Source organism: Pongo abelii, chromosome 22 (genome assembly GCF_028885655.2).
Source record: "Pongo abelii isolate AG06213 chromosome 22, NHGRI_mPonAbe1-v2.0_pri, whole genome shotgun sequence".
Taxonomy (NCBI): domain Eukaryota; kingdom Metazoa; phylum Chordata; class Mammalia; order Primates; family Hominidae; genus Pongo; species Pongo abelii.
The window spans coordinates 54,123,430-54,137,223 of NC_072007.2; the positions used below are offsets into that span (position 1 = coordinate 54,123,430).

The 13,794-nt window shown below is 56.2% G+C and overlaps 1 protein-coding gene across 2 annotated transcripts in view; it reads left to right on the forward strand.

Annotated features, from left to right (window-relative positions):
• Positions 1-13,794, forward strand: part of PDXK (pyridoxal kinase) — a 41,528-nt gene that overhangs the window by 23,996 nt on the left and 3,738 nt on the right. Inside the window, exons 3-9 of one of the 2 annotated variants that reach the window (XM_024239302.3) lie at positions 173-277; positions 2,028-2,111; positions 4,505-4,551; positions 7,368-7,453; positions 8,873-8,918; positions 10,974-11,085; positions 12,122-12,258. In XM_024239302.3, the coding sequence (XP_024095070.1) occupies positions 173-277; positions 2,028-2,111; positions 4,505-4,551; positions 7,368-7,453; positions 8,873-8,918; positions 10,974-11,085; positions 12,122-12,258 (617 nt within the window). Of the gene's footprint in view, positions 1-172; positions 278-2,027; positions 2,112-4,504; positions 4,552-7,367; positions 7,454-8,872; positions 8,919-10,973; positions 11,086-12,121; positions 12,259-13,794 lie in introns of those variants that run through there. The other variant, XR_010138812.1, reaches the window with a different exon arrangement.

The following is a 13,794-nucleotide window of genomic DNA, read 5'->3' on the forward strand; positions in this document are numbered from 1 at the left end:
TGTCAGGACCTGCCAAGCACTGCGCCTGGTGATCCCCTTCAGGTTTGAGCCAGTCCATGGGGAGGAGCCGTCCACCAGGCAGCCTCAGGGAGAGTGGGCAGGTGTCGAGGGAAGCCCGCGGCCCCAGCTGGCCCCCTTGTGTCTGAGCCCCCGTGGTTTCCTCTGCCTCTAGGCTATGCCCACTGGAAGGGCCAAGTGCTGAATTCAGATGAGCTCCAGGAGTTGTATGAAGGCCTGAGGCTGAACAACATGAATAAATATGACTACGTGCTCACAGGTAGGTGCTGGAGCGAGCTGCCGCGGGAGACTACACACCCCACTCCAGCCAGGGTGGGCTCAAGGAGGTCCAGAGCACCCCCACCCTGGGCCTGTCTCGGGTCACTGCCCCTTCAAGGAGGGCCTTGGCGTGCCCAAGCCACCATCACACCCCCGGTAGCCTGGGGGGTCCTGGCCACACTATGCCTGCCGGGACAATGACTGCCCAGGCTGTGCCAAGTCACCCCCACTCCTGTGACTACACTGGGGTTCCAGTGCCCAGGGGAGGGTGCAGGCAGGGTGTTGGGAACGCTGACCGGGGCAGGACAGGTGGGTAGGACACTCAGGTAGGTGACGGGCTGCTACCTGGTACACTGCCATCCTCTGTCAACTTTCTGGTTAAAAAAAAATTGTATTTCTATACATGTTTATTATTATTATTATTATTTTTGAGACAGGGTTTCACTCTGTGGTCCGGGCTGGAGTGCAGTGGCGCAATCATAGCTCACTGCAGCCTCAACCTCCCAGGCTCAGGTGATCCTCCTGCCTCAACCTCCCAAGTAGCTGGGAGTAAAGGCGTGCACCACCATGCCCAGCTAACTTTTTACTTTTTTTTTTTTTCGTGGAGACAGGGTTTTGCCATGTTGCCCTGGCTGGTCTTGAACTCCTGGGCTTAAGCCAGCCACCCACCCTAGCCTACCAAAGTGCTGGGATTACAGGCGTGAGCCACTGCAGCCAGCCTGGTTTCTACACTTTTAAATGGTTAGGGGAAATACTTAGCCTCCCAAAGTGTTAGAATTACAGGTGTGAGCCACTGCGCCCAGCCTCTCTACATGTCTAAAGGTCACATATAAGGCCAGGCACAGGGGCTCGAACCTGTAATCTCAGCACTTTGGGAAGACTAGGAGGGAGCCTCACTTGAGGCCAGGAGTTCAAAACCAGCCTGAGCAACATAGTGAGACCCTGTCTCTACAAAAAAATTGTAAAAAATTAATTAGCTGGGCACAGTCCCAGCTACTCGGGAAGCTCAGGTGGGAGGACGGCTTGAGCCTGGGAGTTCAAAGCTGCAGTGAGCTATGGTTGAACCACTGCACTCTGGACTGGGGGACAGAATGAGACCCTGTCTCAAAATAAATAAGATTAAAGTGTCATATGCTTATTACTGAAAGTAGAAATATAAATAAAGGAAAGATTACTCCTTCACCTCTCGCCTGTGGGTTCATTCCTGTGAAGCACAGCGTTTCTGTTGGAAAATGCTGCCGGGTCTGCCCTCCATGTCTTTGGACTGTGAGGACACCTCGCCTGCACCCACCTCCCTCCCCCCAGCTCCTGAGCACTGTGGGGACACCTCACCTGCACCCACCTCCCTCCCCCCGCTCCGAGCACTATGGGGACACCTCGCCTGCACCCACCTCCCTCCTCTCCGCCCCCAGCACTGTGGGGACACCTCGCCTCCACCCACCTCCCTCCCCCCAGTCCCCGAGCACTGTGGGGACACCTCACCTGCACCCACCTCCCTCCCCCCAGCTCCTGAGCACTGTGGGGACACTTCACCTGCACCCACCTCCCTCCCCCTGCTCCGAGCACTATGGGGACACCTCGCCTGCACCTCCCTCCCCCCTGCCCTGGCCAGCACTGTGGGGACACCTCGCCTCCACCCACCTCCCTCCCCAGCCACCCCTCTGCAGGTCTGCTGGCACTTCTCTTTCTTTGTGCCACAGTTGATCGTGGTGAGTCTGTTTCTGAGGGTAACCTGGCTTCTCCCCCTAAAGGTTATACGAGGGACAAGTCGTTCCTGGCCATGGTGGTGGACATTGTACAGGAGCTGAAGCAGCAGAACCCCAGGCTGGTGTACGGTAGGCAGGGGCCCACCCTCAGGTCTGGCTGCTTGGCCCCACACGGGTGGGGCTGGACTGGGAGCCCGGGAAGGGACGTCTTAGCCTCCTTCCTCCTCTGCACGCCTCCGTGCCCTGCCTCTCTGGGCCAGTGAGTTGTGTCTGCCCGGCCTCTGAAGATGTGGGCCTGCTGAAGTCCGCTGGGCTAGAAGCGTTTGCAGGTGACCCTGGTGTCTTGTGTGGCTGGTGTGAGACAGGAAGGGGTGTCAGTGTGCTCATATAGCGGGGCTGCTGTGTGAAGCACTGTTGTGTGACTACACTGATCCTAAAGGCGGAAGGGCAAGGGGCCACACCCAGGCAGGACCAGCTAGGGAGTTGGAGAAGGGAGGGGTCGCACCCAGGCAGGACCAGGCTAGGGAGTGGGGGAGGGCAGGGTCGCACCCAGGCAGGGCCAGGCTAGGGAGTTGGAGAAGGGAGGGGAGGGTCACACCCAGGCAGGGCCAGGCTAGGGAGTGGGGGAGGGAGGGTCACACCCAGGCAGAGCCCACTAGGGAGTGGCCAAGTCTTTGGGGCATCTGCCTAGATCGGTCTTTTGTTAGAGGCCAGGCAGTGCTGGATCCATCTTGCCGCCTGGGAGAAGGGGCAGTGTCTCCAAACCTTGCAGACAGGCTCTCTCTGGGGCGCAGGTTTCCCGAGTGGCAGGAGGACAGGTCTGGCCCAGCACATGGTTTGCCACGCTGTGTACTATTGCCCAAAAGGAGTGTGCTTGTCGGTACAGACGTGTGAGGCCCGGATTGTGTGTGCTCAAGGCCAGGAAGAGGAAGGGAGCTGCTGCACCTGCTTGGGTGACAAACAGTGATGAATAGCACCTCACAGCAATTAGGATGACTGTCATCAAAAGACACAGAAAATAGCGAGGATGCAGAAACCCTCATGCACAGCTGCTGGGAGTATAAAAGGGTACAGCCACTGTGGAAAACATGTTGGTAGTTCCCCAACAAGCGGAACACGGACACCATGTGACCCAGCAATTCCGCCTTGTGCGTGTATCCAAAATAGCTGACAACAGAGACTCAAGCAGATGTGCGTATTTCCACGTCTGTAGCAGCATTGTTCCCAGTGACCAAAGGTGGAAACAGGCTGTGTCCGTTGATGGGTGATAGACAAACAAAGTGTCCGTGCATACAATGGAGTATTACTCAGTCTGGAAAAAGAAGGAAATTCTGACACACTCTGCAATGTGGATGGTGCTTGAGGACATGATGCTTAGTGAAAGTAGCCAGACACTAAAAAGGGTGACTGTTACACGATTCCGCTATCGGAAATAGCTAGGAAAGGCCAGTTCATCGCGGTAGAAAGCAGATGAAGGCCCGGTGGGGCTAGGAAAGGCCAGTTCATCATGGTAGAAAGCAGATGAAGGCCCAGTGGGGCTAGGAAAGGCCAGTTTATCGCGGTAGAAAGCAGACGAAGGCTCGGTGTGGTGGCTGACGCCTGGAATCCCAGCACTTTGGGAGGCCGAGGTGGGTGGATCACCTGAAGTCAGGCGTTCGAGATCAGCCTGGCCAACATGGTGAAACCCCATCTCTAATAAAAATACAAAAATTAGCCAGGCCTGGTGGCACGCACCTCTAATCTCAGCTACTTTGGAGGCTGAGGCAGCAGAATCACTTGGACCCGGGAGGCGGAGGTTGCAGTGAGCCAAGATTGTGCCACTGCACTCCAGCCTGGGTGACAGGGCGAGACTCCATCTCAAAAAAAAAAAAAAAAAAAAAAAAAAGCAAGCAGACTAGACGTTACCAGGGCAGGGGGAGTGGGGAGTGAGTGTATAATGAGGACAGAGTTTCGGTTTGGGAAGATGAAACGTTTTGGTGGTGGATGGTGGTCGTGGTTATACACGGCGAGAATGTCCTTAGTGCTCCTGAATTTGTACACCTAAACATGCTTAAACTGGCAAAGATTATGGTATATATTTTTTACTATATTAAAAAGTTAAATTAAAAAAGGGAAGATATCTACTTCAACTTGGCAGCTTAAAAAGAAAAAAGAAAAAAGCCAAATGTGTTTGCTCACACTTGTGATCCGAGCACTTTGGGAGGCCGAGCTGAGAGGATCACTTAAGCCTAGGAGTTCAAAACCAGCCTCGGCAACATGGTGAGAACCCATCTGTACAGATCATTTAAAAGTTAGCTGGGTGTGCTGCTGCATGCCTGTGGTCTCAGCCACTTGGGAGGGTGAGGCAGGAGGATCGCCTGAGCCTGGAAGATCGAGGTTGCAGTGAAGCATGATTGCACCACTGCACTCCAGCCTGGACAACAGAGCAAGACCCTGTCTTAAAAAAAGAAGAAAGAAATGTTGAGGGTTTCTTACTCGTCAGCTGTAGCCTTTGCTGATAAGATGCCCTTGTGTCTCTGCAGTGTGTGATCCAGTCTTGGGTGACAAGTGGGATGGTGAAGGCTCGATGGTGAGTAGTTTCACGGTGTGATTTAAAAGTGTGGTGAGTGGAGCTATTCCTGTCCAGCCAGAAGACAGGCCCACATCTCTAAGTGTCTAACTTGGTGGGACTCCTCTGTCCAAGGGTAAAAAGACAAACCTTGTTAGGAAGGAGAAAGGGGACCGACATGTTTTCTGTAAAGTGCCTGACAGTAGATAAATATTGATGCCTTTGCCGGCCGCACAGCCCTGCCACAGCTGTTCGCATTAGAGCACAGCCGCAGCCGCAGATAAGAGGTGTACAAACATGATGACTTCTTTTCTTTTCTCTCTTTTCTTATTGAGACGGAGTCTCACTCAGTCACCCAGGCTGGAGTGCAGTGTCACGATCTCGGCTCACTGCAGCCTCTGCCTCCTGGGCTCAGGCAATTCTTATGCCTCAGTCTCCCAAGTAGCTGGAATTACAGGTGCGCAACACCACACCCAGCTGATTTGTATATTTTTACTAGATACGATTTCACCATGTTGTCCAGGCTGGTCTCGAACTCCTAGCCTCAAGTGATCCGCCTGCCTTGGCCTCCCAAAGTGCTAGGATTACAGGCGTGAGCCACCATGCCCAGCCATGGATGACTATTTTCTAATAAAATTTCATTTGTGGACACTGAAATTTGAATTTTCTATAATTTTCATGTGTCACAAAATGTCATTCTTTTTTTGACTTTTTTCCCCTAACCATTTAAAAATGTAGAAACCAGACTGGGTGCAGTGGCTCACGCCTGTAATCCCAGCACTTTGGGAGGCCAGAGCGGGTGGCTGGCTTGAGCCCAGGAGTTCAAGACCAGCCTGGGCAACATGGCAAAACCCTGCCATCTCTAATCAAAATACAAGACAATGAGCTGGGTGTGGTGGCACCTACCTATAGTCCCAACTACTTGGGAGGCTGAGGTGGGAGGATCACTTGAGCCCAGGAGGTAGAGGCTGCAGTGAGCTGAGATCGCACCGCTACACTCACTCCACAGAGCAAGACCCCATCTCAAAAAAACAAAAGACATCTAGAAACCACTTAACCCATGAGCTGTATAGTAATAGCAGCAGCTGCAGCCCACAGACCTGGACATCGGATCAAGTGGATGGAGAACAAATCCATTGTGACCAGTCCAGAAGCCTAGAATTTAGAGGCGGAAGGAACCCAAAGGTGATCCTGCCTGTGGGTTTTTAACTCAGCCATTCAGTGCCCAGGCGATTTCAGTATCTGCCTTCTTTGTTGTTGTGTCTAGTGTGTCTGTTTGCTCACTGTATATTCACTGAGCACAGCGGGCTTCTCCACTGGCGCAGGGCATGCCTGGGCCTGTGCCCTCCCTGCCCCGCTGGGTCAGTGGTTGAAGTCCCGATATCTGTCATTGGGCATCTAACTGGGTGGCGTGGGCTGGTGTGCTCAGCGTCTGTCTGTCCACTTTCTCCCGTGCTTGTTCTCTGGAAGGTTCCCTGTCCTGCACCCATCCTACAGGACCCCAGCTTGCAGCTCTCTGCCTTCCCTTCATGATGCTCCCTGGCGTGGGCTCTGCTGACCCTCGGCAGACACTCGCATTTGGATCACGAAGAGTTGGGGCCACTGTCCAGTTCAGTGCGGCTACAGGATCTGGCCCCTTGATTTTGATCACATTTGTTTTCCTGAACGAGTGGCCTAAACACGAGCTCCTGTCTCAGATGAGCGGTCACCCCGTATCTCCCCTTTCCATGAGGTTAAAGGGGTATGTTGGCCCTCCCTACCCAAAATGGGGCTCTAAAGAGCTTTCCTGGTCCAGGGATCGGGGACATCCAGGTGCCACCCACCCATCCTTAGTGCCTCCTAAGCCATGTCTGGAGCAGTGGCCGGTGTGTGACCACCTCGTGTGCTCTGAGCACCAGGTGCAGACATGCCTCCTGTGGGGCCTCTGATCTCCAAGGGAGGTTTCCGGGAGCAAAGTGAAGTGAAGGGATTGGAAACTCAGGCCACTCAGCCAGCAGGGGCTGGTGAAATGTTCCATAAAGCCCACAAAATTCTTCCAGAGCTTCGCACTGGCTCCGGCTTAAATTTGATTGCTAAAGAAAACCATGTGTTGCCTGGCACAGTGGCTCACGCCTGTAATTCCAGCACTTTGGGAGGCTGAGGCAGGTGGACCACCTGAAGTCAGGAGTTTGAGATCAGCCTGGCCAACATGGCGAAACCCCGTCTCTACTAAAAAAAATACAAAAAAATTAGCTGGGCATGGTGGTGGGTGCCTGTAATCCTAGCTACTCGGGAGGCTGAGGCAGGAGAATCGCTTGAGCCCAGGAGGTGGAGGTTGCAGTGAGCCAAGACCACGCTGTTGCACTCCAACCTGGGCAACAGGAGCAAAACTGTCTCAAAAAACAAAACAAAACAAAACAAGTGTTGAATTGTTTGTCAGGCAACTTAGATAAAAACAAGTAGATGAAGGGTGCGTTGACTCAGCCAGGAAGAGCTGGCGGGTTGAGCTCCCAGTCGCAGATGGGCATGGCCAGCACCCCCCAGCCTCCCCAGATGGCCAGGGCCGCTCCATCCACCCGTGGGGTTTCCCTTTCCTCGTCTCCCTCCTCCCTCCCTCCCTCTCTCCTTCACCTCCTTCTCCTCCCAGACACTCTGCAGGGACCCACTGTGCGCCCTGAGTCCTCCCTCGGCATAGTGTGCCTCAGCTACACGCTGCCCCCGTGGTGGGAACAACTTGTCTCTACAGTCGGGGGGCCTGGCCCCTGAGCCTGGACTTCAGGGGGCTTTTTGGGGAGCACTCCGTGGTGGGCTTCCCTCCTGGTGACTCAGCCTCTCCTCCTGTCTCCTTTGTTGGCCAGTACGTCCCGGAGGACCTCCTTCCCGTCTACAAAGAAAAAGTGGTGCCGCTTGCAGACATTATCACGCCCAACCAGTTTGAGGCCGAGTAAGTCATTTTATTTTATTTTACTTTATTTATTTATTTTTCAAGACGGGTCTCTCTCTTGTCACCCAGGCTGGAGTGCAGTGGCACGATCTCAGCTCACTGCAACCACCGTCTCCGGGGTTCAAGCAATTCTCCTGCCTCAGCCTCCCGAGTAGCTGGGATGACAGGCGTGAGCCACCACACCCGGCTAATTTTTGTGTTTTTAGTAGAGACGGGGTTTCACCATGTTGGCCAGGTTGGTCTTGAACTCCTGACCTCAGGTGATCCACCCATCTCAGTCTTCCAAAGTGCTGGGATTACAGGCGTGAGTCACCGTGCCCAGCAGAGTTAAGTCATTTTAAATGGCAAATGCTACCAGTCTTTCCCCAGGGAGAGCTGCAGAGAACATGCCAGAAGGGTCTCCACTCTGCCCTCGGGCTGCCCGTTTAGCTTACGAAGTGGTTCTCAGGAAGGTCCTGCCGTGGGGCGAGTGCCCTTTGATACTGGAGCAGGATGTGGTGGGGGCGCCTGGGTTGGAGAAGCCCCTGCCCACCTGGGTCCCAGGCTCACGCCTTCTCTTTGGTGGTGGCAGCCATGGGCGATGGGGATGGTTCTGCTGCCCCTGTGCCTTCCTGAGTGGCAGGGCCCCTGGGAGAGGAAGAGGAGGGGCGACCTGGGGAGCTGTGGGCTTGTCGGGACCACCGCAGCAGAGGGAGGGTCGGGGCAGCACAGGCGGCCAGGTCATCTGCCGCCCTGTGAGGGGAAGAGGAGTGTGTTGGGCCTGCCTGTCTGATACCGAGTTTGAAAAGGTCTTTCTTTGGGTGCATGGCTCCCCCCAGCTGAAGAATCACACACCAGGGGAAGCCGCCAGCGCCCCAGTGCCATGAAGAGTGGAGCTGCCCGCAGAGGGGGCTGGTGCCTGTCACAGCTTAGCTCTACCCGGCCCTGAGCCAGGTCCCGAGCCCCCCATTCACGCAGGGGTGGGGGCGCCTGGACTCTTGGAGGCCTGGGATCCCTCACCTGGGCCTGTCCAAACTCGGGGGTGGCATCTCACTCAAGGCCCCTGAGCCATGGGTGGCCCATGCGTGCATTAATCACTAGCGACTCTTTGACTTTGTATGGATGTCAGTCACCTATGCTGAGACCCTGCGCTGTGGCATGGGCCTTAAGTGGGGGCCGTGGCTGCTGTGCATCACCACGGTTACGTATAAACAGCAGCCATGATTGGGCCTTACGTGACTCCTGTAATGTGAGGGTCCCCTTTAGAACCAAACCCCACATGTTGCAGGGGCCCCGGCCCATGGTGGCCAGTGGACGAAGAGTTAGCTGCCTGTGGGGATGGGGGTTTCCAGAGCCGCTGCGGTTTGGGGAATGTCAACACACAACCCGGAGAGGAGAGGCTCACCTGTCCCCACCTGCCTGTCCCCGCCTGTCTTCCAGGTTACTGACTGGCCAGAAGATCCACAGCCAGGAGGAAGCCTTGCGGGTAGGGAGGCCCTCTGGGGCCTGTGTGGGGCAGATGTGCTGCTCACGGTGGGGATGGGAGACAGGCTGCCTGAGTGGCACCACTGCATCATTTCTCCCCAGCAGTGACTGAACAGTCTGTACCAGTCAGGGGCCTCCAGAGATCAGCAGGATGTGTGTGTGTGTGTGCATGTGTGGACATGTTTGTGCGTGTGTGTGTGTGCGCGTGCGTATTGTGTGTGCATGTGTGCGTGTGTGTGCGTGTGTGCACGTGTATGTGTGCGTCCATGTGTGCATGTGTGCACGTGTTTGTGCGTGTGTGCACATGTGCGTGTGTCCGTGTGCGTGTGTGTCCATGGGTGTGTGTGGGCATGTGCGTGTGTGCATGTGCATGTGTGCACGTGTTTGTGCATGTGTGTTTGTGCGTGTGCACATGTGTGCGTGTGTCCGTGTGCATGTATGTGCATGTGTGTATGTATGTGTGTGCATGCATATGTGCACATGTGTGAAGAGATATTGTAAGGCGGTGGCTTGAGCTGTGTGGGGGCTGCTGGGCATATTTGGAATTTGCAGGGCCGGCTGTTGGGAAGGGCAGGCTGGAGGCTGGACACAGGAGCAGATGCAGCAGCCCAAGATGCAGTTTCTTCAAAGTCCTTTTTCTCCGGGACTTGGAGACCGTGGGTGTCTTGCTAGCATTGAGCCTTGGTTGAGTCATCTTAGTCTGTTGGGGCTGCTGTGACAAAATGCCTGAGACTGGATGATTTATAAAAAACAGAACTTTTGGCCGGATGCAGTGACTCACGCCTGTAATCCCAGCACTTTGGGAGACTGAGGCGGGCAGATCACTTGAGGTCAGGAGTTCGAGACCAGCCTGGCCAACGTGGTAAAACCCCATCTCTACTAAAAATACAAAAATTAGCTGGGTGTGGTGGTACACGCCTGTAATCCCGGCTAGTTGGGAGGCTGAGGCAGGAGAATCACTTGAAGCCAGGAGGCGGAGGTTGCAGTGAGCTGAGATTGCACCACTGCACTCCAGCCTGGGCGACAGAGTGAGACTCCATCTCAAAAACAAACAAACAAAAACAAAACAAAATAAACAGAACTTTGTTCCCCACAGTTCTGGAGGCTGGGAAGTCTAAGGTCAAGGCACCGGCAGGCTCAGGGTCTGGCGGGGGCTACTTTGCTACCCGGACTGCACCTTGTTGCTGCGTCCTCATGTGTGGATGGTGGGGGGCTCGAGGGGCCCATGCTGCTCCCTCCAGCCCTCTCATCAGGCACAGAGAAAGGGGAGCCCTGGTGACTTAATCATGCGCCAGAGGACCCCCTCTGAATATTGCCACATGGGTGACATGTTTCAGCATGCATTTTAGAGCAGACACTGTCAGACTGCAGCAGGAGTCCATGTGCTTTGGGCTGCATTCCCAAGCAGCCTGGCGCTGCCCTGAGTTTTGTCTTCACAGCCCCGGAGCCTGGTCCTGGGAATGGGCCACTGCAGCGGCCACTCCTCCCACTCGGAGGCCTTTCGCTGACCTGGTATTGGGTCCTGGGACTGCAGAGTCAGCTGACCCTGGAGCAGGGTCCAGATTCTGCTATGGACACGTGCTGGGTGGCGATGCAGCACGTGTGTGTGTGTGTGTGTGTGTGTGTGTGTGTGTGTGTGTGTGTGTGTGTGCGCGCGCATGCGTGCTGCCTGCTTTGAGGCAATCGTGCGGTGGAGATAGTTTCTACGAGAGTTACAGAAAAGCCAATGTACAGAGGGGCCAGCTCCTCCCCGCTGCAGGACAGGCACGCGTATGTCCACTTACCTACCCAGCCCCCGAGGGGGAGGCCCTCGCCAGTCACCTGTGGGGAGCCACACAGTTTGGGCTGACAGTTTGGGGGGGATGGTGGCTGACCAGGTGGCTGTCTCCCCTCCGGGAGTGCCGCCATTGGGAACGGGCTCTGGGGGAGTGGGGTGTGACCGGCCGTGGCTGACGCTCCCCGTGCCACTGCCTCGTGATGGATCGGGGAGTGGGGTGTGACCAGCCGTGGCTGACATGTGACCGGCCATGGCTGACGCTCTCCGTGCCACTGCCAGGTGATGGACATGCTGCACTCTATGGGCCCCGACACCGTGGTCATCACCAGCTCCAACCTGCCCTCCCCGCAGGGCAGCGACTACCTGATCGTGCTGGGGAGCCAGAGGAGGAGTAAGTGCCCCCGTCATGCACCGCGGCCGCCTCTGCTCTTCCCAGAGGAAGGTGTTCTTTGGGGCTGCAAGAATGTTTTGGGTTCAATAGCATGAAATTTAAGCCTTATACAGCACCGGGATGACGCCCCCTTTTTACAGGCTCTCAGGGATCAGGTGGGATTCCCAAGGCCTCACAGGTCATGATGAATGGCCTGGCTGGAACCGGCTTCCACGGACTCAGCATCATAGGCCTCCCTCAGAGCCAGGCGGGGTCCCTGAGTTCACTGGGAGGACGCATCCACCCGGCTGTGCTGATTGTTTACACAGACACCACCTGGTTGACTTTCTCTGAACAGTGTGAAAATGACACAGAAGGCTGGGGCCATGCACTAAGCTAGTGGCCGCAAGTTCATACCCATGGGCCCAAAAGAACAGTTGTGACCTCCTTGTCGCTGTATGTTTGGACATGGGAGCCTTGCGGGCACACACATAGGCACAAATGCACATACACTCGGGCACAAATGCACATACACACGGGCACACACGTGGACACGGGCACACAGGCATACATGCACACATACACACAGGCACACAGGCATACATGCAAACGGGCACACACGCACACGTGGGCACATGCACACATATGTGGACACATGCATACACACGGACACATGCATACACATGGACTCACACATGCAGACACGCGGACACATGCATACACACATGCATGCACATGGGCGCACACGCACACACACACTTGGATGCATCCAGGTACATCCTAGTTCTTCACGCCGTTGTTACTCTCGGGAGTTGCACAGCGACCCCCAAGGCAGCCTGACCGTGTGGCCCTCTGAGGGTGCAGTCGTTCCCTTTCCCTTGCTGCGGTGATGGGGACCCCATGCATGCCCTGAGCCCCCACGTCCTGAGCAAGGCCACCTTGTGCTCTGCCCCTGTGACCCTCCCTGCTGCTGTGCCCGGGGGGACCAGGGACGGGGAGACTGGCCCTGGCAGAGGAGCGGCAGATCTCAGTGACCTTGCCCATCTTCTCCCCCTAGGGAATCCCGCTGGCTCCGTGGTGATGGAACGTATCCGGATGGACATTCGCAAGGTGGATGCCGTCTTTGTGGGCACTGGGGACCTGTTTGCTGCCATGCTCCTGGCGTGGACACACAAGCACCCCAATAACCTCAAGGTCAGCCACACGCACCGCTCCCCTCCTCACCCACTCCCACGGCACCTCATGGGGGGCAGGGTATGAGAGTCCTGGTGGGGGGTCCCTGCTGAGCTGACAGGGCATGGCCCTGAGTGCTGGCCCCAGTTGCGGGGGAGGGCAGTGGCCGGGCCATGGGCTCCGGAGTTGCACCTGTCACCCTCACATCGCCTCCCATCTCCCCTTATTTGGGACCTAGGGATGATCAGAGTCTGTGAGGGCTTGGGTGACAGATGTTTCAGAACAGACCCACGGGGGTCCCACCGGGACTCAGATGCTGCCCGCTTGGCGTTGGCACAGGGCTGTGGGATGCATGGAGCTGTTGTGTCCTTGGTGACTTGGGGGCTGCTGCGGAGGAGTGGCACCCTGCAGCATTTCCCACAGTGTGACTACAGCAGTGACCTGAGGGACTGAAAGGCCGGAGCCGCCCATTGGGGACAGTAGGCGGGAGGCTGAGGACAGGGGTTCAGGCAGGTGTGGAGAGCCGTCTTTCTGGGCGTTTTGTCTGGATGTCTGCCTGCTTTTCGAGTTTGTAGAGATCGGGTGGCTTTGCTTAGACACTGGGTGGAGTGGGTGTGTTGGGTGATTGACATGGCAGGTTGGGATGTGGGGTCTCGTGAGCCTTTCTTGTGTGCCATGGTTAAGCACACAGCTCAGCGGGGACAGAGGAGTTTTGTTGCAACTGTGGCGCTCAGATCCGTGACCTCCTGTACTGCGTGCAGCAAAGTTGCTTGTGGCCTCGGCAGGTGGTTTTGTCAGCCGAGTCCGCGGACCCCTGGAGTGTGTCTTCTTACAGCACCGTCCAGAGCCCCACTGTGCTCTGAGGTGGTCCCCAGCCCCTGGGCTCAGCCCCCCAAACTCCCCTGGGTGCTCCCCACTGCGTCCGCCGTGGGTTCAGGTGGGAGGGAGGGGCCTGCCCTCCCTTTGGAATGTGGGGCAGGGCGGGGTGACAGGAGGAAGACAGGACACCTCTGTCACTATTGGGTGCGCTGGGGAAGGAAGAGTTCAGAGGTCAGGACCTGCAGGTGGCTCTCCCTGTGCTGTCTTTGCTGGGCCCCTCAAGGGGCCATGTGTCCCCCAGGGTACACCTCCTCCCCAACAAGTCAGTTTCAGGTGAGTGTCCTGGTGTGTAAAATGGAAGAGGTGGACTGAGGCCCTTCGCCTCCCATGGGACTAGCCCTCTGCACACCCTGAGCTAGAATGCACAGCCCCCTCATTCCGTCCCTTCTGGCCCCTCAAGGGCAATTAAACAGGGCCATTAAGTAGGCCTGCCGTGTTTAATTGGTGATGCAGGGCAGTGGAAACGAGCCACCTGGCGCCCCGAGGAGGCCTCACTGCCAGGTCACCCAAGGTCACATTCTGGGTTTGGCCAGCCCAGGGTTGTGGAGTCGGGGAGTGAGTTCCCCGTGCTTCCCCAGCACCTTTGACTCTGAGGCATCACTGAGTGATGATTGGCTGACTCTGAGGCATCACGGAGCGATGATTGGCTGACTCTGAGGCATCACGAAGTGATGATTG